This window comes from Biomphalaria glabrata, chromosome 1 (assembly GCF_947242115.1).
Source record: "Biomphalaria glabrata chromosome 1, xgBioGlab47.1, whole genome shotgun sequence".
Classification (NCBI taxonomy): domain Eukaryota; kingdom Metazoa; phylum Mollusca; class Gastropoda; family Planorbidae; genus Biomphalaria; species Biomphalaria glabrata.
The window spans coordinates 16,542,193-16,569,530 of record NC_074711.1 but is presented as its reverse complement, the minus strand read 5'-3'; the positions used below and the strand labels follow the sequence as shown (position 1 = coordinate 16,569,530).

Genomic DNA, 27,338 nt, shown 5'->3' with positions numbered 1-27,338 from the left:
TGCTTCAGTTTTAAACTTTATCCAAAGAGAGACACATCTCCATACTTTAATATGGCCCATATGGTAAATGTAAATCCTACATAACGACCTATTAACTACACAAAGTTTTGGCTGTTCTGTGCAACAAATATGTTATCTAATATATTAAAACGTAGCTTTAGCTATGTCTCAACGATGTAAGCTAATATATTGTTTGCATTTGCTCTGCTCTGCCACAACGCTGGGTATAAAATCTCCATTTCTTAAGGCTTTAACGTGCGTCTGGCTCCAGAAAAACTGGTCGCCCCCACCTCCGTCCCCACCTCCGTTACGTGGCTGTAATAAAACGGGATCTAAAATCAGTGAACATTGATACTGACCATTGGGAAGACATAGCGCTTAGACCGCACTAGTTGGAGAGAGACGGTGACCTAGAAAGCTATGGACAGCGAGAAAACATGGGCCTCAGCTCTTGAAGAAAAGCGTACCAAACGGAAAATGGCCAGCTCCTCTACCACCAAAGCGAAAGCCACCTTGACCTGCGATATATGTGTACTGGAGTGTCTCTCCAAAGTAGGACTCCACATCCATATGAAAAAGTGTTCGAGGTGAACCATAGCCGTTCTACAACTGAAGGAGGCAAACATATTGAGATAAAAATAGTTATTATGTCCATTCATTACTGCTACATCACTAGGTTACTAAGATAATATCAATCTATTATCTATCTATATCTATATCTTTCTATCTATTAGTTTTAGTTTATAAACTGATATAATTAATCCAAGCTAATGTAAACGTAGTTATGTTTTTATAGCTAAAAAAAACGTGTTCCTTGTATAAGATTATAAATATAATCTAATTAGGAAAGCGTGCCACACATGTATGTAATGTGTATATGTGTCAAAGTAACTATATGTGACGCATCGTATCATATCATGTGTATGACTAAGTATGTCTGAAGCTTGTGCTGATGCGTGATATAGAAATAAAAATTGCGACAAGCTTTGATTCAGGCCAGTGTCCACCCCTGGCTCGCTAATATCATTGGAATTCTGTTTATTACTGGCCTTTGTGACGTCCGTAAAAAAAAAAGGAACATTCGATTTCCAGATGTGTCAGTGAGAGTGTGTGTGTGTGTTACGTAGCCATGAAGATTTGTAACCAGAGCCGCACATTAGGTGAAATATATTCCATTATGATTAAACACATTAAATAAGACATAGATAAGGGAAAGGTGGATCCCTATCTTTGGTTTTCAAGTCATTGCCTAGTCATTTATACTAAGATTTTGATTTCTGTCTGTCTGTCTGTCTGTCTCTCTCTCTATCTCTCTCTTACTGCCATAGGGATCGAGTTTGTTACCCTATTAGTTTGATGCTTAGAGTAGTATTGATGCCCTCACAATAAAGCCTACACATAGGCCTACTAAACTGAATATGCATGAATTTTCTAATTGACATTGCTATTTAATTAATATTTCAAAGACAGACAGGATTTTAAGCCAGCAACTATATTAAAATATTAAATTTCAATTTTCAGTCATTGTCAAGGGCGGACTGGCTATATGGGCATTCGCGCAAATGCACGGTGGGTTGTTACCCAAATGTCCTGGTGGGGCCGCCCTTAAAATATTTAAAGAATTCTCTTATAAGAGGCCAAGAGATTGTCGTGATTAGTCATCATCGCCTTATCTGTTATATATTTTAAAAAAGATCTTTACACTCTTATACTACTCAAATACATTTTCTGTAACAGCCTTCCAACCTACCTACACGTAAATATATTACAATGTTACACAGTATAGTGCATGGTACTACAAGGTGCAGTATCATTAGTGCATTACATTGTACAATAAAATATACACCTTTTAGTCCTCGATGCAAGTGTTCAAACATGATAAGGCTCGCAATTTTTGGCCCTGATTGAATGATAATGCCAAGACTCTGACCCCCTGTCCTCCTCTGGTTTCTGTAGTTATTAAACAATATTGGGAATTATTTATCAAAATGTAATGTCTTAAATTCTGAGGTGTCTTATTAGATTATAAATTGAATGTTATTATTTAATCAAGTAATGACTTAAATGCTGGGATGACCACAGCTAATCATGCCGAATACGTGCAAGTCTTATGGGTGACCGGATGCTCCAGAGTACAGCCTGTGAGAAGTGTTCCTGTGAGCTCGTCTGACTGGCATCATGTGACAAAGCGGAAGTACGCCATGTTTACTGACGCCGATTAGTCATGACGCCCTCAAACAATCATCTCAGGTCACGTGTCTCAATCAAACAAAAGTCTACCAATCGACAGACTATTTACATCTGAATGAGGTGGGTGGCAAGGGGATGGAGAATGTTCAATCACTCTGAGATTAAGATGGACTCAGGGCAATGGTCATCTACTATTTCTCTATAATATGAACTTAAAAATAGAAATAAACTTACATACTTTTATATAATTTTAAATAATTACAAAGCGTATATCAACTCACTCTGTCTGTTAAAAACTTTGTACACGTTATTTCTCCCACACCCAATCAAGTTAACATTTGCCCCAATTATTTCTTGTACCTGACAAAACAAGAAGCAATAATAAGAACAAGGTTACAAAGACAGTTTGTGTGAAAACACAAACTCAAAATCGGCCCCCGAAGTGGTCCACCCAGGCAGGCTTCAATATTTTCAGAAAGAACATCCAAATGAAATTATATCAAAGACTAATGACAGATAAAAATGGAGAAAGAAGGTTGACAGATCTTGTGTAGTGCCCCAGCGGTCAGCTGATCAAATGATAGGTGAAAGTGAATGTAAAGTTAGATGTGAACCTGGCCTAACTGATGTCTTATAATTGATCTAATCGTTTTGTTCAATCTCTTATTCGAATCCTCAAGAAAAAAACAACATTTCCGTGATAAAGTAGATGAATACGATAAACTTAAGAAAATGCAGTTTATAAGATAATTAATTGTTTTAAATTTATATAATGCATACTAAATAGTTTTTTTCTCTTTAAAAAAATAGTAAACATTTGTTCGTGTGTAAATGTAGTGCTTAGTATAACAGAACTTACATAACTTAACAATACAAATATAAAAAAAACAAACTTTTGGCAAAAAATCTACAACCGTTTGCATAAATTTGTTAAAAATATGGTATACGGTCGTCTCCCCTGATAAAGAGCCTGAAGTGTCTGAGTGTTTAATAGTTAATAGTTGTAAAAGTGGAGTATGTTTTATGAAAAAACTGCCTACATAAGTGATTTAAAAAATTAGATTTTTCGCTTTCAGAAAAGAAAAAAGTAGCCGTTGCATCAGAACTTTGAATGATCTAAAATATCATGATGTCCAATTTTCATTTTCTCTTCTAGTTTACGAGATCTAAACGGGACGGACGGACGGACAGACAGACAGGCCACACAAAAGTAATAACATCTTTTCCCTTTCGGGGGCCGCTAAAAATACTAACCAACCTATTAGTTAATTAACTATTGGAAATTAATTATTCTGTTTGGAATCGAACAAAGGAAAGAAATTGTAATTGACAGATGTGGTATTATAAGTTTAATTAGTCCCCTTGAGGAGGCTTGAGACCTTGATTTTAATTTCAAGTTGTACAACTTTTTAAAAAGAATTTTAAAAGCGATCATGGTAACATTAACAGGGTAAAAGCTAAACGTAAACATTTTCAACATTTTTCTTTCTCCCGATTGATTTCTGATTGTAAGATTAGAATGTGAACTTTAACGTTGATTCAAGTTAAGGTTTGGGTGAAGGAGCTCCATATATACTTTCATTCTCTACGTAGTTTGTTATGTATCAATGTTTGTTTTTTTCTCTTATACTTTTGATTTAATATTTGTTTTCCTCAAGACAAGTTCAAATTTCTGATTCAATTATAGAATCTTCGACACCCGACGCCACTGCCATCTTTGCTGCCCCTTCTCCCTGCCATCACAGCCCCCTCCTCCAAAGTACACAAAGGCGCCCCCATTCCCTTTTTTTTTACTCCTCTTCTCTCTCCCGTTCTATTTCCTCTAGTTGCAAACAAGTACTATCAACATGCTGGTGCTGGGAAAGTGGGGAGGGGTGCAGTGAGACCAGAGGGAGTGTGATAACATCCATTTAGTAGGGCTGGTATTGGTGTGGGAGGGTGGAGGGAACATAGGGAGGGGGCGGAAGAAATGAGTGAGAATTTTTTTTTTCGGTGCTAGGAAAATTTGTTTAAAGCAGTGGTTGAACAGACGTCGATAGTTCAAACATTGATCTCCAAGAGAGCCTGGGTTTAAACACAAACTAAATTACAGGACCTGGCCTGTAAGGGAAATCGCTGAAAAAGGTTGGAAGCTGCCCCGAGATAAAAGAGAAACCAAAAATTATACACAAAAGAAAGCCCGCACCTTAAAGCTCTCTTTAAAAATCTTGAAGAGGAAAAAGCCCAAGGCACTAAAATCAAACAGAACATGGCGTATATATGCCAGAAGATCAAATAAGCTTATGGCTGGGCCTGGTCACATGCATGTCGCAGCTTAGACATAAAGACCTCTGCGTAGACATTTAGGGGCCATAGGAAAGGCATGAGGTCATATCAGAATGACGTGAGAAAAATCAGCAAAATAAATATAACGTCACAGTCTAAACATGGCGTCATATCTTTCAGATTCCCTTTCCTGTCTTCAGTTTTGTGTGTGTGTTTGGGTGTATGCTTTCACATACATATCTCTCTACATTTGGAACTAACATACACATTCACACATACGCACAAATACACCACATAACACACACACGCTTTAACTCTTGGACACATATACGGGATGAAAATACCCCCTTTTGTTATTATTGTGTTTTTGGTCTGGCCAGATTCTGAGAGACTCCATCACGACACAAGGTTATTTGCCCTGGCTCTCCGTTCAAGACTGTTTGAACAAGATTTCCTTTCCAAATGTGGGCAACCACTAGAAGTTATAATAATCTGCTCACCGTAATATTGTTTGTTTGTACTTCTCCGTGTGTGTGTCTGTGTCTGAGAGAGAGGGAGAGAGAGAGAGAGAGAGAGAGTTAGCGTTCTAAATGGCATCTCTCCATTTGTACGTAACGAATTCTATGCAGTCTTTGAATTTACAGAATTGCCTTTAAAACAGAAAAACACTCAGAACTAATGAACAATCTTAAACAAAAGTCGAAGATATCCTTCACTTAACTATCACGCTCACTTATCATCGCATCGAAAACGTCTTCAACTGATGTGGCCCCCACACATCCAAGATTAAATATATGACTTTTAAAAATATATAAACTCAGCATTGGTTACCTAGATAATGAAATAAATCGCTGCCTTCTGGCACAAAGCAGTTGTGGCAATAAATATAAAAATTGTTTTCCTATTAAAGTGTTTTTCTTGCCACTGGTATAATCTATTTGTGTGTGTGTAAAGTGTTTGATACTCGCCTACCATTTTTCACCTGGTTTGATTGATGGAGTCTTAAGAAACAGGGTTACATTCGACGAATGTCATTTGCCTTACTTTCTTTATGTGTGTGTGTGTGGCGGGGAGGGGCGTCTTACGTGTCATTTTGTTGGCCTTCATGCCTCTTTTTGGTTATTCCGACCTCATATCCTTTTGCTTGGTGGACCCCTATAGCGATACTAATTACTTGCTGCTATATTCAAATGATACAATCTCTATTAGTATTAGCAGTTGACAACAAGATTTTACCGAGAACTTGTTCAATCTACTAAACACGAATTATTTGTGCGTGGTACGATAAGAGAGCTTCGAAAAAACAATTTCTTTCGTTTAATACTCAAACACGAACCCCTCTAGACGTTTGAAAGCCGAAAAGGCACTGAGCGTGTGACCTAGCTTTGAACCTTGTTTAGTACAAAAGAAAAAGTAAAAAAAAAAAGTAATAATGACCTCATGCACTAGTAAATTCTCGCAGTTCTAGAAAGTGACAAAAAATGAGATTGTCACGTGATGTAAATCAAAGTACTGAGAAAGATTTTATAAGGAGCAGTGAGTACACTGTCAAAGTTCAATGGGTTTGCTTGATTGATTATGTTGGTTTGATTGATTTTGTTTGTTTGATTGATTCTTTTTGTTTCATTGATTCTGTTTTTATAATTAATACAACTTGTTAAGCTTAACCAATTTATTTCATGTGAATTCAGCATTGTTATTAAAAATAGAATTATCCTTATGGCATATATATATGTGTAATTCTACACGAAGAATTGTGCTTTATTCATTACTGAATAATTATGTATTGTGTTGTGCTACGAACAATGAATTTGGTGGCATCTCTCATCACAACTTGGAGTAGACTCAATCTATATACATTGTTTTTTTTCTCCTAGGATTAGTTTAGGCTGTGTGGCTTGGTTGCATAACTCTATACCGGAGTCTACCTAGCAAGGGTTCGAGTGCCGACTTGAGATGAGTGGTATCAACTGACCGCATTACAGCATCACAAAAATCTTCTCCGAGATACCCCTTCCCCAGATGTCAACAGAGGAGGTGCCATAGCACACAATACTAATAAAATAATATAAAATAAAATAAAAACTCAAGATACTAATAATAATCACAACACACACACACACAGACACACACACATACATCGAACACATGAGTCATGAACACTTTACAACAGCAACATTATATATATATCATGATACGTAATAGAACTTGTTTACTTTGACATGTTGTATGAACTTTTAATGTTTTAATTTTAAAATACGGAACAGAAAACATGTTTACAAGATCCATAATTTTCACTTGTTTATTTAAATTCTTTTTTTTAGAGGTAGAAAAGAAATGCAACAAGAAGATCTATGCTGGCTTCGTTTTTTGGATTTCGTTTTGTTTGGGAAGAAAAAAAAAAGAAATTTTGTATAATTGTGTTGGTCAAATTGTGTCACTCTCTCACCAGTTGGTGGTTCACAGAATACAATGTTGCGCAAAGAAATCCGAGGTCACGTTGACATTATCAGCAGAACACAGTGAGCTCTAAAGTGGACTTAAAAAATCACTAAAGCTCGTTCAGGGCCCTGGCAGAGATCATAAAATGATTAGCCGAACACAATGAGCTATAAAGTGGACTTAGACCACTGTGTCCACTAATACTTGTTCAGGACACGCACACACACACAGACGCATATTTTCAAAATATTGTTTTCCCTCATCTTTACAATGGTCAAGGTTTTAGTTTTCGTAGCTTTAAACAAATGTATTAGTTGTGTTTCTCTGTTACTAATATAGGACTACCAATCGTCCACTTAAATCGTTTTGAGGATCAAACTTAGTCGTCTTTAGTATGTCTACGGTGCTGTATATTCTTTAGTATGTCTAAGGTGCTGTATATTCTTTAGTATGTCTACGGTGCTGTATATTCTTTAGTATGTCTAAGGTGCTGTATATTCTTTAGTATGTCTACGGTGCTGTATATTCTTTAGAACTAAATCACACATCATGTGTCCCGAGAAAGTGGAGACCCATGTGTCCACCTACATATTTCGTCAGGTTGGTCTTGTCTGAGGTTGGCTCCATCGTGCTATGTGAGTATCAATAAATATACTTTAATGGACTTTTATGGATTTATAAATAACAAAGTCTCTAGTCCAAGACTTCCAACGATACAACAAATGCGGGCATTAAACAAAGTTTGATTCGAAAGATATTCTCGAGTGAATCCTCAAATAAAGCCAAGCTTATCTGAAAGTTCTATCATATGGGATACGGGATGAAATCTTGTCGTGTATATTACAGACGTTACTTTAATATAGAAGATTATGTCCAAATTGATGAACTCTGATCAGAGTTTTCTACATATGTAACTGATCAGAGTTTTTCTACATATGTAACTGATCAGCAAGATGTCATGGAGATGTCATGGAGATGTGGAAGTTATTCTAAAAGGAAATTGTTCATTCTAATAATTTAAAACCATTTGCAAGTAAAGAACATCTTTAATATGTTCTCGACATGTCAGATTATGTAATAATGACTTATTAATATGTTTCCTAGGTCTGTAATTAACCTTTTTTGTTCATTTTCAACTTTCCAAGGGCGGCAATTACGCTAACACTTCCACTTTTCTTCTGAAGTATTTTCCCATTTTGTGCTGTGAGGTCAAGTAGTAGGACAAAAGTTTAACAAGTTGATAATAACACAATTTTGTTTCCACTTATATCGATTTGTATTTTTAGTTAGAGTTCAACTAGATATAAGAACATCTACAAAATACAAGGGAACAAGAATTGAGCAGGGGAGGCCAGCAACACGATAAATGTTTTCTTTTAAATCCATTTGAGCTTGCAGTCATCCAAATCTCAGAACCCGAGCTTGCGATTCAGCTCTCCAACATGGAAACAAACTTCTGCTTTACTATCACCATTCCTTAAGACAAACTTCTAGTGGATGTTGAGAAATGCTTACCTAATGGTAGATATAGATCTATATGATTTGTTGCGATTTACTGTGTTTCTTGTATTCTTCACACAGTGTAAATAAACATACAAAGGACTATTCAAAAGTATACATCTTTAACTGATTTACAGGACACAGTCCAAACAAAACACAACATTTAAGGGATTAATTTAATGGGCATTAATTTTTTTTTAAATTTGAAATGAAAGGTCCCCTTTCAGGCCTTGCGATCTATAGTGCAGATTTTGTCAAGGTAAGTAAATTGAAATGAGCCCTCTTAAAAAAAAAGACAAGATTAGGAACATCAAACTAATTTCAGCACTGACCTTATACGTTCCTAGATAGTCCACTGAACAGGGCAGTATGGCCGTCTCTCCGGCCACCACCGTGACATTTTTGTTAACCACGTTGATGTGTGGCTGATGGAGAATGGTGGTAGGCTTCAAGGCGTGCTGGCACAGGGCTGCAATACAACAAGAGACAAAAACATTGAGCTGAACATCCAAACACATATCTTTCACTAATTTGTATTCGCTCTTGCCTTGGTCTTGTGACTCTTGTTATTGACTTTTAGAGAAAGTTTTGCCAGATATTAATCTGCAAGATGAACGCAAGGCTATAGAATATTTGACCAAAGACTAAAAACAGGGGCGTTTTTTCGGGGGTTGTGAACATGAAAGAAATTTCTAATATCTTACAATGCAGTACAACTTATGGCGGTTACGGAGTTCCCCCTAGGTTTGACTCAAAGAGATTTTGTTTTGTAGGTTAAGTTAAAAATTATCATTGCTTGCAATTTTTTTTCAATCAAGGCATATTTTGCAGCTATGTACCAATCAATGACAGTGGTTAATTAACTAAAGTAAAGTAAGTAAAGTAAGTAAAGTTCCCTTTTCAAATGTGGCCCACGGTTAACGAGGGTGTCCTGTCAACCACCTTTACTTTTCCCTCAATTTATGTCAGGTACCCATCAGAGCTGGGAGGCGCCCAAAGATGAACTCATTGTATAATTAAAACACAACAACAACTAAACGATAGATTGTATCGAATGACACCCACCCTGACGACGCCGCTGCCCTTACCTTAAGGCTAAGTGAATAGAGAAGATAATTTAGACGTTAATGTTTACCAATAATGTTTTGAGCAAAACTTTAGAAACACAAGTTTGGATTGGTTACAAATTAATTGCAATAGATGCAAAACAGTCACGTGTTTTTTTTTGGGGAAACTATTAGCAACAAGGAAGCCTCCCAGACACCCCATTCCCTCCCACATAGAGCACTGGAGCTGTATACAATAATTTTATTTAACTTTCACACATTTATTTTTTTCGTTTCAAAATCTAGTGAACTATGAGCCAAATGATATGACATTGAAATTATTAACAACAGTTAGCTAGGTCTCCTAGGTCCAGCGCAACGACCAATTCTATGTTTTTATTTATTTTGAACAACCTTTAATAACTTTTTTTTAAAGATTTTCGTTGCCTTGGAAACGATCAGACTCGTGTATTATAAAATTTCCATCCTCAAATGGATTTGAGCTTGAACCTGTGACCTTCGGTTTCAGAGTTTGGCTTTGAGGCTTTTCTTATAAATCTTAAGTTGTTCTACAAAACACAACAACATGTGAATTGGTGAGAGTATTCTCTGCACTCTCAGGAAATAGATATAGTTTAAATGTTGATATGTAAGGGAGATAACTTGTCTGCATGTATATCTTTATGCATGAAACGATAAAAGTAGATATACTATGTATTTCAATAAAAAAAATTAATTTCAAAACTATTATTTATTAGTACTATACAAACTGTTTTGTTTTATTATTTATTTTTACTAATAGTTATTTTCTAAAATGTATATTAAATAAAATAAAATGTATGCAACATTTAAGACAATGTATAACTATATATATTATATATATATATATATATATATTGTTACAAATGAACAGTGATAGGTAGAGGTCAACGTATGACCCCGGCGAGATGACACAGCAGCGAGTGTCCTCTGGAATCTACATGTACAAACAAAGACAGGATGTGACGTGCCCTCACGTGTTGTTCCAGGGGACGAACAGATCTAAGTAGGGGGACAGTTACTAATGAACAGTGACAGATAGAGGTCACTACGTGTGACCCCAACTTGATGACACTGCAGCCGATGTTTTCTGGAATCTACATGTATAAACAAAGACAGGATGTGACGTTTCCTCACGTGTTATTTCAGAGGATACTAGCCGTGTTTGTGCAACTTTGGACAAGCGATTAGGGACTCTATATAAGCCAGAGAGTTAATGTTAAAGTCAGTCGTATGGAGTCGTGAGTGAGCCGTTACAGTCGATACAGACGATGTAAGACGTGTACGGCTCTGTGGAAGAGAAATGTGTACGACTCGATGCAAGTTAACTAGGGTAGAGTTAACTGGAGTGGACTACTGTCGTTAAAGTCTATACAGCGAACTACAGTGGACTTGAGCTGTTACAGTCGATACAGTCGATGTAAGACGTGTGCGGCTCTGATTCGGTAGACTTGAGTACGACTTGGTTCAGCTTTGGGAGACCTGGAGCGACACTGGGAAGTGTGTCGTTGGTCTGTTCTGTGGAATACGGCTCGAGGAAAGTTGAGAAGAGAGGAATTGCAACGAAGTGAAGAGATGAATTGCAACGAAGTATAGCTAACTGTAAACTGACAGATATTGTACAGTCTTCTACGCTACATGTTACAGTAACGAATTGTTAGGGTTAATAGTCATTAAAGTTATATGATACTGAAAGTTTAGTCGTCAAGTTCTTTGCTGTGTTTTTATTTGTGTGCCAACTAATACATCTAGCCAGAAGATTCAGAAATACGTAACAATATAATATATATACGCCTACGTGTATACATCCATATTATAAAATTATATTTATATATATATTATATATATATATTTATATATATATTATATATATATATATATATTTATATATATTATGTATATAACAGTATACTAAAGAATATCTAGATTAGTAATGAGAGTTTTGAAATACGTGTATGTGGTTAATGACAAACAATTTATCAAGGTGACTTATCCATGTGTACAGAAGATTGCTAGGTGCTCACAGCCGATATAAGTTCACAAGAAATTAGTGATTTTTAGATATTTGAACAGTTGAGCTATCTTTCGTGCACAAGTCAACCTCAACTTATCCCAGTATAGTCAGACACTACCTTAGAGAATGCGTGTTAATTAAGTGTAAACATATGCACTATATTTTATGTCTGTTTTAAATTGTTTTTTTTTTCATAGTTCCTAACTTCAGAAATTCATTCTCCAGCCATACGTATTATATTTTTGTTCTCAAAGTAAGAAGTGCGCATGTCAAAAAAGTTAGATCAAGAAGGGTTGGGACAGGGCAATTCGCATGTCAAATTAAGTCCAATAAAGAAGGAGACATCATTATTTTTTTCTTGACAAATAAATTGACCGCCACACCGCCCCTCCCATTCTTGTCAGGTCGCCCCCCCCCCACATCGTGAGGACATCGCTCCCCTAGTGGGTGCGCTCCACAATGTGAGAAACACTGTGCTAGTGTGTTGTATAAGTAACCCAAAGGTCTTAATTTAATCAGAAGGCAATGAGCTTATTCTGGTTGGGAAGAAGGAGCTTTTGTTTCAAAAAGCAGGGCTAGAGTTTTGGACAAGTGCCTCTTCCATGCAAATTACCTCACATTGTACTCAGCTGAATGGAAGTCAAAATTCAAGGTAAAATTATGCTTCCACATTCTTGCAACTGGGATCCCGAGATATTTAGTTCAGTAGGACAATATTAACATGGCGCTGACTGATTATATAGTGACCTTTTTTTTCTATTCTGGTGCCGCCCACAGAATTTATGTTCACTTGTGAGACGCTAAGTTGAAGAATTTGATGCTGAACGCACGTATTGGGCTAGTGGCGAGCTTAAAAATCGCGGGCTCAAAGAGTGCGTGTTTTTTTTTTATCTTGATGAAATTCTTTATGACTTGACATCATTTAGCATTGATTTGACATCATTTATTATTGATTTGACATCATTTAGCATTGATTTGACATCATTTATTATTGATTTGACATCATTTAGCATTGATTTGACATCACTTAGCATTGATTTGACATCATTTGGCATTGATTTGACATCACTTAGCATTGATTTGACTTAATGTATTTAGAAAAGAAAGAGTTTATAAGTCAAGAACAACATTGTACATCCTACACACAAATAGATCTACTTTAATAGCTCACAAGAAATAATAAGACAGCAGTTGGTCAACTCGAGAAACAAATAGAGGTTAAACAGACCAAATGATACACTGATGTACGAGAAACATTGACACTTTTCAAACTCTACAGGTGGGCAGACACAACAAAAAAGATGCAGACGTCATTTAGTGGCTAAGTCACGACCAAAGTTGATGCATCCATTTTTTATAAGGACAGAGTACACGTAGTACAAGTACTTCAGAGTCTTTGATTTTCATGAGAGAATTGAAATAATTCTTTGACCGAATGGCTTCTTGATAGTCTGGTGTGCGCTCGGGACTGTCGTCATGATGGTCTCGGGTTCGAAGCCTGCCCCACTGCCTCCCCCTGGTTTGGGCTAACACTGCATAGTCATCAATTCTGAATGAACGTCTGAAACTTCACAAGTTAAACTGTTTAACTATTAAGACTAAGACTAAGACTGCTTTATTGATCCTTACGGAAATTTTTTGTGATTACAAGGACTCGTTTCTCATGTAAAGACAACACAACAGAAAAATACACATAAATACAACAGACACCATAAAGAGTTCATTCAGCGACTACAAACAGGTATCTTGGTGCATTTCATGTTCCCTGATCAATGAGTGGCGGTGATAGAGTCTAACCGAGTGAGGTTTGACCGAGATGGTTTGACTTAGATTGTTTGACACTCAGATTGTCAGATACTTCGATTGTCCAACTGTTTGCCCGCTGGTAAAATTAACAATGATGTATATTATTCTATTAAAGTTCAGAATGTGTGAATACTAAAATGCAAGCAACTGGACACATTGGTTTCTGTGTGCGTGTAAGGCTTGTTAAGTAGAGCATTAATATTACTCACATGTTAGATGACACACAAGACAGACTGAGAAAGAACTAAAGATAATGCCTCATTACATGCTGACTCCATATGAAGCCAATTCAATTACTATTTATATCTTGACCGCGAGTCAAGGAGCTCTGGACAGCCACTAAAATTGATATTAGTCTCAGTCCACCACCATCCCGATATTTGCGCTCCCACCCATAAGCAATTAAGACTTTTAATATCATTCTTCCCCCGCCCATCCCCCGCTTTTGTGGCAGACCTATAGTCAACAGTCCAAGAGAGACTTACTAGATGGAATATAGAACACAGTTAAGCAGAATCGATGGCCATCTCATAAACAGAGTTGTTCCCCCTTCCTCTTATTGTTACTGCCTGGGCAAAGGGAGAGAATTAGTTTGATTCTCCTATTCCATCATCGCTTGACTAGTCCCTCCACCTAATCAGGAGCAGTTACTCGAAGCTGTTCGACCACGAGAGAAAGAGTTATCCCTTGTGCTGTTACCCGATAAAAAGCGATTTATGCCGACGGGGTCCGAATAAAAGTTTTCGGGTGAACGGCACGGTTCGCTGGCAGGGCATTGACAACAAGTTGAGTCTAATAGACCTTCAAATCTGGGGCTTAAACAAACCAACAATTCACCGCTGACACCAAAGTCTGTATTCGTCTTACCGTAGTTAAATGTGTTTCTTGTTCTTTAATTCTCTGTTTTCTCTTTCTTTGTATCTTTCTCTCTCTCTCTCTTTCTCTCTCTCTCAATCTTTCTCTCTCTCTCTCTCTCTCTCTCTCTCTCTCTCCATACAGCCAGAAAGCGACCCAAAGCGCTAGTAGCTGGGCATGTGTTACTTAAACCCCCGACATTTATTTTCCTCGTGACTAATAGAATGTGCATCCTCTGTTTGGGACCTCTCATATTAAGAAAATATTAAGAAACTGGAACAGACACAAAATAGAGCAGTGAGATTCATGTCAAACGAATACGGTATTCACATTTGACTAGAGTAACACCTTAAGCAAAATCACTAAATTTAGAAAGCCTTCAGGATAGAAGACTTAAATGCAAAGTAGCAATTATACATTAAACCCATAATCTTCAAATACAAAAACAAAATTCAATAAAATACTCAGAAAGACACAAAGATAAAGGCACATATCTCGTTCCATATGTTAGGACAAATTTGTACAAATACTCCTTCTTCACTAGCGCTATTAGAGCATGGAATGGGTTGCCTGAGCTAGCCAGGAAAACCAGTGACTTGGCAGAATTGAAGTCATTGGTTAACATGCATGACTAAATGCATGACGTGTAGGACGTATTTATCTTCTTTTTTGAAGTAACGTCTGCATTATATAAGATAAGAAGATAAGATCCTGGCACCGTTAATTTTTTGTAGGCTAATGTATTCTTATTGTACTCATGGTACTTTCGATATCGAAATAGTCACGGTTTGAATTTTAGCACATTTATACATCATGGGAAGTTGGCAACCACCATTACATATGATTGACTGCTGCCCTTAGATACGTCAAGATGGCAACCACTATTATATTCTCACTTGCAAAACAATCCTAGAATAATATAATCTATTTAAGGATTTAAGTTTGATTACTGTATATATTTATGATGAGTTTCAAACCTATAGTTAGTTTAAAACTTTGTATTTGTATAATGGCGTTATCTAGGACGTCTATAGACAGAAAGCGTTGTCTTTTTAGTTTCTTTTTTACTCTACATCTAGAACAGTCTTGGACATTGAACAAATGTAGACCAACATTCACCAGTTATTTCCCCCCTCCTCCGCTCAGGTTTCACTTGTATGCCCATAGACAATGTAGGTTCTATCTATGTGACTTCCATAATGGTTTTCCACCAAGTAATCTTGCCTTTCACTTTAAGCGTTTTAAGTGACATTATCTCATATCAACCCGATTTCTCTCCCCGTTTTATTACTTTACATTCTAACATTCAGATATCTGGGGGGGGGGGGGGGGAGGGGGGGGGAAGTAAATGTCCCATTTCTCATTGAACAGCTTGGACTACCATATTTTCCAGATTCATATTTGGTGAATGTCACAAAGGGTTTTCCCTCACAATCCATGTCGCAGAGGGCAGCAACTCGATACACTGCTTTCCTTGGCTGGCACGTCCGAGGTCTCTGAGTTCCTACCGTGGGCCGCGACCCTCTCTCCTGCTAAGACACCATGGTCAGCTTGAGACACTCAGCGGGTCCAAGAGTTGCACGGGTGAGGAGGAAGGAGAGGGGAACGGGGGAAGGGGTGCGGCAGACATTGTCCAGACAAGCTAACATCGGCGGCCGTAATGGAAAGATGGACTAACGAAGTGGACAGTTTAAGCCAGTAAGTCAAACGTTCCTATGAGAATAGTCTGTTTGTTAGTTCATTCAGTGAGTAATTTGGATATTTGTACTCATAAAAACTGAATAACAGGCACAACCAACACGTGAAGTAAGACTCGGAAAGCAGGTCTACTGAAGAAAGGTCCAAGGGAAACATTATCCCACATCACATTATAAGTCTGCATTTTGTACTGAAAAGTTCTTTGAAAATAAAAGATATTAAAACTAAGTATTATATTTTCTTGAAAAAAATATTCATTAAAAGCTTACTAAGCTTTAACACTCTAGAATCGCGAGTCCACTTAAAGGCAGACATGTTTTCATTCAAGACTTTCAGTACAAAGAGTTATCAAGTGTAATATTTGTGTCAACAAGATATTTGTGACAAGTCAAAAGTTGTTTGGGTCGTCCCACAGGATATCCTCCCTAATCATTTCGTCATAAAAGATCTCCAAAGAATTTAGATAATAAATAAATTTGGGTGTGTGAGTGGGCAAAGAAAAAAAAATCCCCCCCCCCAGAAAAAAAAATCCTGGCTACTACCATGATGTAAGACGTTGGTAAAATCGAATTTTACAAATAGCTTTTTGAAGTCCTTGAGCTCCAAAGCTATATATGTACTGACGGACACATTACAGACGGGCAGCACAAACACAAAATCGGCTTTTCCTTACGAGGACTGTCAAAAAGTACTTCAGATTTAGACGAATTTAGTTATTCACTGAACTTTTTTTTACCATAGAAATGTAGAAGAGTAACTTTTAACCCGATATATAAAAGAAAAAAAAGATAGCAGAAATAGCCAAGGATAAAATTCCCAAAAGAGCAATGAACTGAAGACTGTTTGGCCGTGCTGGGCATCATGGGTTTCTTCTCCCTACCTCTGACATATCTCACGGGGAGTGGTGTTGAATAATAATGGGCCCCCTGGCGCCCTAACTTTCACTTATGAATCATCTCTTAAAAGCTATGGCTCGTCATTCCTGGAGATGTATTTTCCTTTTAGTGTTCTTTTTGTTGGGAGTGTAGAATATTCACAGTTATCTCCCTACTCCCTTTGTTGTTGAAAGTGTGATGGCTTAGTTAACACATTGAAACTCTGAGATGTTTGCTAGATAATATACTAGTGGTGCTAAACCGATGTTACTTTGTTTTGTATTCTAAGTCGATTCGATAAAAGTGTTTTAAAACATTGGCGTTTTAATTCTATCATTGAAAGGTAGATATATATATATACATGTAGATGGCGAGTCGTTGTCGTAGATATCTGGAACCTTTTCCCCAATCGCTGGAAACTACATGAGATTTTCTTAAATGGAGGCAAATATATAAATAGCAAGCCTTTTGGTGGATCCGGTGCACTGGCGGATCCAGGGGCGGGGGGGGGGGGGCGGGTGAATTTTATTATAGAATTTATACAATTTGTATACGAATTTATTACTTATGTTAAAATATATACTAATTATTTATATTTCAACCTATTTTTAGATTATTTCGTCCCCCCCCCATCTAGTATCTTGGCCGATTTGGTGGGGTCGGGAGGGGGCGATGGTATCATTGCCGCCCCCCCTCCCCACACCTTACAGTTTCGAGTGGGGGGGGGCGTTCCAATTTATTTGTAGAAATCACAGCTTGCTAACAGAATCAATTAAATATCTATATGTTTAAAACTTGTTATTGATATTTTAACCGATCTTTATATTATGTCGTTCCCTGTTTACCGATTGATGGGGGGAGGGGAAATACCACTGATGCCATTCCCACCTAAACACTTTTGGCGTTTCTGCAATGAAAAATGCAAGAAAACGATTTTGGCGTCGGGACTTCGCCCCGAACCCCACTTGGGAACCCTATAGCGCTGCCCCAGTTGTTTTGTTTTTCACCGAAGGTTGAGAAATGCTGCTTTTTTTATTCTTACATATATATATATATATATTATGTATATACATGTGTGTGTGTGTGTGTGTGTGAGTGTGTGGTGTGCGTGTGCTGTACGCACGTTTATGCATAGGGTTAGGGTTAACTGGGCGTTAGGGTTAGGGTTTGGAAAAAAATCGCCCCTCCCCCCCACTCCAAAGTTCTGGATCCACTAGTGATCCGGTGTACAAAAAAAAAAAAACGAAAGTATTAATAAGCGAATATTTTAATAAACTATATATTTTTTCCCCTCCTCAGCACCATGGAATGGAATTTCTAAGCGTGTAGGACAAAGAATTTGTTTCTATTTAGGTGACAACAGTGACGTTTTAATATGGCGTCCTTGACATTGTTTAGTTTGTTTATTTATTTTTAAATCTCTCCAGATATTCCTCTTTTCATTTTGTTGACGTTTTTCTTTTAGGTTCCAATTCATTGGGCCCACGTTTCTTCATATTGCTTTGTCTTCTTTTTCCTCACTCACCGTGTTGTAGTGCTTGAATAATGTCAAGTGTATCTTAGAAATCAAAATTTTAAACAAGATCAGTTTATAGTGATTAACTTTTTATGCGAAAACCTCCAATTGCATCTCTCAAATCGGCCAGTATTTGATCATCTGTTTATATGAGGGGAAAGGAAAGGTAAAGTGGGCAACTCTAAACGCAAGACTTTCTTCTAAGCAACCAATAAAGGGTTTTATTTCAACACCACGTTCCCCGAGGGGTATAATCTCGAATTTAATTGAAGCTTTCTTGAAATAAGAAATGTTGAGTCAGACATCTCCAATGTTTACTGTTCCTCGTTAAATCATGTCGTCTTCTTAGTCAAACTGAATTATAAAAGTTTAATGTATCCTACAGTAACCTTATCCCACAGTAACTTTCATGGATTACGCTAATCTTTCTCTTTAATTTTAAGACCTCCTTCAACTGATCCCATCCCAGGGCAACATATCGTCTGCTTACTTTGTGGCCTCCAGGCAACTGTTGCGTGCCGGTAGAATCATTTGTGAGCAGAAACCTTTCCCCTGGACTTTGAGGCAAAGAAACCAAGGGCACTCTATGCAAGCTCCTAGAGGAATTACCAACTAATCTTAGTACCTCCTGTAGCCACCCCCATCCCCAATTTTTTAAAATGTTTTATCCCACACCATCCCTTCAACCCCGCTCTTGTATCTAAATACCCCTCCCCCCTCAACCAACCTTTCTCAGCCTTTACTCCATAATATCGACACACACACACACACGCACACCGAAAAAGCAAAATTGTCTCAGCGGAACTTGAGCAGCGTTGGAACATCAGATCAATAAAGAAGACCCAATCAATTTGAAAGATATGATATATAATTACGACTGGGTTCCTGTACCGAGCGAAGATTTGTTCTGAAGTAGCCCCAGTATCGCTGACAGTCCAATCCTACTGATTTATTAGTGGAGCGACTAAACTGAAATTAAACGACCGTACCTTAGCCCAGCTCGCCCACTTGTTCTTCCCCCTCTCTTAAAGCTTCTAGCCACTGTCCCGCCCTGGTCAGAGTATTTATATCCACACCACGTAGAAGCCAAACGCTGGACAGTCTGGTCATGGACTTCAAGAGTGCGCTTGATCACTTCAGTTGAAGCATTGAGTACAAAGATCTTGGTCAGCAGATCTAGTAAAGTTCTAATATGCTTGTTTGTGGTACTGTCTGTAGACTTGCACTGCTTTCTGAGATGTTACTCTAACTTAAAATGTATTGGCACAATGTCTTGAGTTAATACATAGAGCCCTAACGCGCCTTTCTGTGTTTTACTTTTGTTTTTTTCAAATCCCAAAATATTGCAAGCAAAAGATTTGATTTTTGTTTTAAAAAGCATTTTTTTTCTTATACATGATACACCAGTCAATCTTCTAATGGTACGTTTAAATATGGTATTTCAATAATAATAATAATGATATAAAATAAATTATGTATTAGAAACTGGCATAAGGGGTGCTGAAATAACGCTGACATAGGACAAGGTGACCATTTAGCTCATAGTTTGATGTATGATTTGAAATTCACTTTGAATGAAGTCTCCTAAAAAAAAAAAAAACCTATGGATCGGTATTATATGTAGGGGGGGGGTAGGCCCTAGACGAACCAAACACTCTTGTCATGACATGATTTAACTCTGGATAGAACCTGTAGAGAAAGCTAATGAATAAGTATAGGCATTGGAAATATTGCAATATATTGCCTGCCGGATACTGCCAGGCTGATATACATAGACAGCAAAGTCATATTTATTCGTTTTTGTTTAATTATGTTATGATTTTTATACTAACAACAAAAAATCTCTTTATAAAACTCTGACAAATGCAACGACTTTTTTTTTTCATGTATATTAAGTTGTACACTTTGTCAGTCTAACACACATACGTCCTGAATTTAAAACTAGAAGTCTGTCTTGCACAGCCGAATGAAAGGGAAGTAAACAATGGCGTTGTGACGAGTTGGTAGGACCTAGAAAAGAACCGGATTGTAAGAATACACATTGTTAACGTTTGAAACATCTAGAATATAAGAAATCAAATTATGTTATATTTTAAAACGAACTTGTTTGTTAATGCTTTAAAGTTGATTTAATCATCTCGACATTATCCAATAGTAGACATATAAATATGATTTGATTCAATTCAAACTATCGAAATTCCAACTGGAGATGTTAACCTAGCAGAAAAAAAAGGCAATAGACTAAAGAATATCATTGAACCTATTGTAGGCTTTACTTTTTTTACAATCCTATACACAATCGTGTAAACAATCAATGAAGAAGGGCAATAAAACTACTTGAACTGAGTTAGAAACACAACTAAAAATCACGAGAAAAGCTTTACTACACTAGCGCCATAGTACAGCAAACATTAGCTCACACAAGACACAAACACAGGGCAAATATTAGACAAACACAAGACAAAACAATATTATTGCAACACAAACATTAAGACAAACACACACAGAGAACTCAGACCAAAAACAAACACTAGACAAAATATATCTATGTACATAACTGACATCCCAGTTTGATCCAAGAACCGGTCAAAGTCCATATCACGTAGGCTAGAGATTGATAGAGCATCTCCTCGGTACTCTAGTCTTTCTGGCTAGTAAGAGTCGCTCTTTGCTGTAGCGTTAGTTCATACCATACAGACACTATTTCCAGCATCTCTTTTACCAAGTACATATGGGTCGGTGGGTATATGCATGAGACAGTTATGTCTAAATGTGTCTAAATGTTAGATTATTTTTTGGTAGAAAGGCCTAAGATTACAGAACTATTTCGTTTCACACACCTAAATGATGAGAAGTTGGTACATTCTTAGTGGTACCAACTTCTTACGCTTGTTTAATGTTTCAAAGAGTATGCTAGGTCAAAGATATACACGTGCTTCTCCTTCTATAGGGCCATAGAGCATGCAACGAGTTGCCTGAATCAGCCAGGAAAACTAATGACTTAGCAGAGTTTTTAAGTCTCTAATTGCACGAGATACACGAAAGACGTAATTATCTTATAAGGGACGTCTGTAAATAAAAATAAGAATAAGAAAAGTAGATAAAGCATGAACACTTTACAAAAAGAAGTTTAATTTATAATCCTTCATCGTAGATAAGTGGCAGACATTTAAAATACGTGGAATTTACTTTTCAAAAGATGTTGGTGCATAGTTTCAAAGACACTTATTTGGTAAGCCAAGAAAAAAAAATCATGAAGCCAAATCGTACCATTGACAAGATGTTCCTATTATAATAACTGAGACTAAACAGAACTGGCCATTGTCTAAATAGAACATTATGCTATACATTATTGCACACACACAAACACTATCTCTTTAGTGTTATCTCTCACAGGGCCACGTATGTTTGTGTGTACGCGCTGTGTCTGTAGTCTACTAGTGGGATTGGGATGCACTTCAGAACCATTGCGTCTCAGAAAACAAATGTGACTTAACAAATGGACTAACCAGACCTATGTAAATAGATCACTAGATAAAGATCACTATTGCATTGTTCTTTTCATCATTTGGGATTAACGGGGGCGCCTGATTCTAGTCTCGGAAGCTCCCAAGGGAGGACTGACAGACCTCAGCGACAGCAGCTCTGGTCTGCCTCAAGATCACAGAAAACTTCAGAGACATGATTAGTGTTCAAACAGAAGCCAGACGTTTCCTAGCCGGTATCTCTGCATGTACTGTTATCTGTACAAATACAGTAAACTCTGTAACGTATCTGTCTTGAAATGTTTGTCAGTCGCTATGATAACATTGTGATGTGATCTTTGAGTTTCCTTTGAAATACAGTTTATTTACGTGAATACACATTTAAAAACACACAGGGGTGTTAGAGAACAATTCAATACACAGTGTGCTCATGGCAATCGACAAAATAAACTTGGAGTGTGTCAGTAGGAAAGTGAATATATTAGCAGTAAAGTAAGAGCATTGACTTTTGACCCGAAGGTATTAAATCGAATCCTAGCGTCGACAAGGCATTTTCCTTAGGATTTGAGATTTTAATTTCCGACCACTACTAATACTTGTCCAGAAAAGTAAAGACAGGCGATTGGTGCTCTGACCACATTACATCCTCAGTATCACTTTTTTCACAGAACAATGTCAACTTTACACGCGAGATCTAATTTTTTTTTAATTCCTTAGTTTTGGAGTCCCTGTGTTTGATCCATTCTTCTTGCCCTGTTTTTAACAAATCTTTTTTTTTAAGACATTGACCTAAACAATAACGATTTTACAAGAAACCAAACAAGAAGAAACTATTTTGTCAAATATATCATGATAAATAGGTGGCTTTGACGGAGTCTCTTTTCATAAGATTAATCCTGGAAAGATTTAATGTTCTATGGACTTGAATGTCGGATATCAGAACAAATAATAGGAAAAACTTTATTTCATTTATAAAACAACACCAACAAAATATATATTTTCAAAATATGTATTGATATTTATTACTAGATATAAATATTCATAGGGACACGACAAATGAGAGAAAAAAATTCAAGTTCAAAGTCGTTCGAAAACTGAGACACCAAGGTGTGAGATTTCTCGAAGCAGTCGTTTTGGCGCCAGCGCCTTGACGTGTTTGACATTTTGGCACTAAATGTTTGATATGCACTATATATGTTTATTTTATCATGTCTTTGAAAGAATGCTACATTATTGATACAAATCTATGTTTTGTAAATGTGTTTGATTTCAAGAACTTCAAACGCACTTGTATGTATTGGTTTGTCTTTGTTGTTAAAATATATAATTAATTGACTCACTAAGCATATAGATCTATGGCTAGATTGGTGACAGAAAAAGAAAAAAACATTATTAAAAAATAAAAAAGTAAAAAATATAAACTCCATTATCAAACATCAAATATAATAAAATAATTTTTAAAAATATTGTAAAACATTTGTGGTTCAATTCGGGTTTGGAACCCGTGACCCCGTCAGCTGCTAGAAACTAGGCATTCTCTGATTCGGCCAGCGAGGAAGTCACATGCGTGCGATTATTTATTGGTATTATTGTCTCATTCGATGGACATCTAGATCTAACACTAAACATAATAAAGTTCTGGATTACAACTCTTAAGATCTAGCCTAGATCTACTTCTAAATCTAGAATCTAGATGTAATTTATATTAGATTTACGTAAAAATAGAACCAACGCTTATAAACTGCAATAATATTGAAACAACTATAAATGTACTCAGTTTTACGGTAATACGGCTGACTACACCATGTTGGCTCTAGAACTAGATATAGTCTCCAGCCAAATTTACATTTATGTATAATTTACTTTGAAAAATTATAACTGTCATACTACAGTTTTCCCAAATGTGGCCAACGAGCTAGGCATTCTTTTCATAGCGATATACACCCACTGTTAAATTTCTTGGATACTTGCTAGAGTCGTTTTTGAGATCAGCGTCCAGGCTCCTGGATCCAGATTCCATGAAGTTCTGAATTGAATAGAGGTATTGTAAAAAGAGTTTTCAGAAATGTCTATCGTTACGTTGTCCTAGTATTACTTTCGCCACTCACACGCTATCCACACTGACAAGTGTCTTCCCCAGCACCAAAGAGACAATAATGGGTAACTCCCAAGTTGACAGAGCCACTCCAAAGAAAGTAAACGGGGGGGGGGGGGACCGCTGTTCACGCTCGGTCCCGTGGGAGAAGTCGATTTATCACGTCAGTTATGGCGGGGGCTGAGAGATTCAAATTGACCACAAGTAGTGTACCCAGACTGGTCAAAAACATTTCTTTCTGGGTTTTTAGGATGATTTTGCAAACATTTTATGACATATTCTCATTTGTTTTTTTGTGTTCTGGGTGTTTCTGGGTTGTTTTTTGTCTCTATCAAGAGATATTCGATCACATCATTTTTCAGTCTTTTAGAAATTATAAAGAAAACAATGAAGAATAGTTAAAGTTGAGTTAAATTCAAGATCTCTTCATCTTTATAGATGTTGCTCTTAGATAAATGCAATGTTCAGCTGCCTCAAACATCTTGTAAAGTGTAGAGTTTCGAATTATTAAGTACAATGGCTTTATTACAGCATCAGGCTCTGTAGTTTGTCAAATATTTAGTTAAACGTCTAAAATACTTGTAGCATTCATTATCAAACTTTAAAAAAAAAGTTCTTTGGTATAGCTCTTTTTTTTTTGCTGGATACTCATTGAGCTATGATCCAATCAATTTTGTGGACCTTTTGGGGAAGGGGGGTATCTGGTAGGTTTCCGTGCTGCCTTTAGGCACTCACAAAACACAACTCAGAGCTAGAGGGATTCGAACTTGAGTTCTTTGAAAGGTAGCCAAGTAGTCTATGACAATCAGTCACCCATCCTACGACATATGAAATAAATGAACGACCGATTCTACGCTCGGGTTTTCAAGTGACGCCATTTTAAATGTCATTTCTAGCACAAACGAAGAGCCGGAATAGAGATGGGCGTTTGGGAGAGAATGGGGCAAAGTGTGTGTGTGTGTGGGGGGGGGGCGTCATTGAAAAACAAAACTGTGAGGCACACCGTGGCTGTGCATCGGACCGTGACCAAACGTTATAGAAGGCCTGATCACTGACCTGCTTCGTCACAACCTGTGAGCAGTTTAGACCAATAGCTCGTTGCCCGTCGTACAGACCTGTGACGAGCTATTGGTCTAAGCTGCCCACAGGTTGTGACGTTGAAGGTCAGTGTTCAGGCCTTCTATTACGATGGGACTCACCACCCTGACAAAGAACAAGGTTATTCTTTTATTTGTATGTTGGTTTAGGCCTACTCTATACGTGATTTAGTGTTTACAATCATACCGTCTAATAAATAAAAAATAAAATCTTAGACATTTTAAAGTAAAGAAAATATTGCAAAAAGTAAAAATAATTGTCCTAGAAATAATTGACACTTGCCAACTAGGAAACGTGATAGTATATTCATTATTTTCTAAAATTGATAGGAACCTGATACTATCGTATCATCACAGACCAAAGTTAGCCCACAGGCCGTGATCTCGCTAACATTGTGTGTAATATAATATATTTCATCAATGCCAGTAGGAAAGAAATTGAGTCTTAAGCCTACGTTAATTATAAGGAAGAAAAAAAAACACAACTAAAGTACACATTTTGCCTTCAAAATATTCAAAAATAGGTGATTTACGAAAAAGTAGAATACTGTATCTTGTGTACACTCAATGCCTGTAGTGCATGGAATACTGGCCGAGGGAGATTACTGGTTAATATCTATTCAGAGAAATATTATATACTCTATCTCCTACCAACAATAAAATGAGTTATATTCTGGTCTCAAAAGCTATTCATCACAATTCATAACAAAAGTGAAAATATCATTAACCACGTCCAGCGGTGGTGTCCATCTTCATTAGCAGGCCATTATGGTGAGACACAATGCTGTAAACTATCTAACCAATAGTGTCGTTTGGAAAGAATCCATACAAAAGATATGAAGTTTTAAAATAATACAATCTAGACAGTCCTCATAGATCAAAATGTCATTTCTTCAGCTATGGTTCTGTTGTTGTCATCAATGGTAGTGCGTTGGTTATTTAAAGTGCAGAAAACGTAAAATAGGTTGGCTTATTGTAGGGGCGGAGATTGGATTCAAGTTAGACCCTTTAAGGTCCCTGAGTGCCTCTTTCTAATTACTAATTACTTCTTTTTGCCGCTTACATTTTTACAGTTTAGCCCTTTAGCTCCTTTCTAATCCCACACTCCTCTATCTAACGTTTATCAGCCTGTTGTATTATGTACGCAATTTAGTTTCTTCTCTTTTTTCACAATCTTATCTAAAATCTACAAAACTAAGATCCCAGTAACAGAAACTTTATACAATATGCAGTTGCTAATATACGCTGTTAATTCGACTAGATTAAAGTTAGTGCGTATTGAAACATAAAGCTATGAGCTTCAACTTCAATTTCAGAAAATAGTTTAAATTACGTAAAGTCTGTAAGCTTGTATAACTTTTCTTTCTGTTTTGTTTCATTCTAAAAATGAATGGACTAAACAGGAATCGGACGGGTATGAAATGGGGATGATCCCTCATACTACAAAGACAAGTTGTTGTTTTTTTGTGTGTTTGGCAAAAACAACAAACAAACAAACACAAATTAGAATTAAGTTTATGAGTAATCCATATTTTGTTTGTCGTTGTCCTTCTGATAGAACTAAATAAACAAAGGGCAACTCTTGTTAAAACCATGGCAGTCAGGAGAAGGCAACCTGCTCAAGCTGCAAAGCAAATGACGCACTGGTTTGATCTTTATGTTCAAATTTTTGTTGGATTTATGACAAAAACCCCCACAAAAAACAACGAAGTAAAAAAAATAAATAAAAAATTGAGAAATAATAAATAAATAAATCCAAGATCAGCAAGAGGGTATGAAATTTCACTTGAATGGGCTAATCGCGTGATTCTAACGTGCAAGTTCATACACGGGTCACAAGAACCAAATATTGAGTTTTTAAACACAGAGGCAGAAAGGCTGAGCTCGATGCTGCGTGTAACGTTCGATTCCAAAAAGACAAAACTGGATGAATAGCCGACATCATTTAGGCAGTTCAATTTGGGCTTGCCCCTGTACATCGGGTTGATTAATGCCGTGATCTTTCCCAATGGTTCAGGGTTTATCATCTTACTAAGATATCGAATGATGCATGGATCGATTCCACACAAATATATATCGACACAAAAATGAATCTGTTCTCTAAAAAATGACATATATAAGCGTAATCGAGTTCACGCGTAATCTGTTTGATAAATTCATCATTTCAAATTGATCAATGTGCACAGTTTGACCTGAGTGAGTGGTGCGGAGGAGCTAGTTTTTAAATGAAAGTAAATAATTGAAAGATTGCAGGCGTCACTTTTAACAGACAGCTTTGAAAAGTGTAATTGAAGATATCTTTTAGATAGAAATACACTGAAAATATACACACAGATTCCTGAACACAAAGGTATACATGGTTTTAGGAAGGGGAATACATTGTGTGACTCCATTCCAGGTCCGTTGAAGTCTATA

At 36.9% G+C, this 27,338-nt stretch overlaps 1 protein-coding gene across 3 annotated transcripts in view; it reads right to left on the bottom strand.

Annotated features, from left to right (window-relative positions):
• LOC106065110 (lachesin-like) overlaps window positions 1-27,338 on the bottom strand; it is a 150,276-nt gene that overhangs the window by 55,657 nt on the left and 67,281 nt on the right. For all 3 annotated transcript variants that reach the window (XM_056025081.1, XM_056025067.1, XM_056025074.1), the window contains exon 3: window positions 8,730-8,866. In XM_056025081.1, coding sequence (XP_055881056.1) covers window positions 8,730-8,866 — 137 coding nt within the window. The remainder of the gene's footprint in view (window positions 1-8,729; window positions 8,867-27,338) is intronic.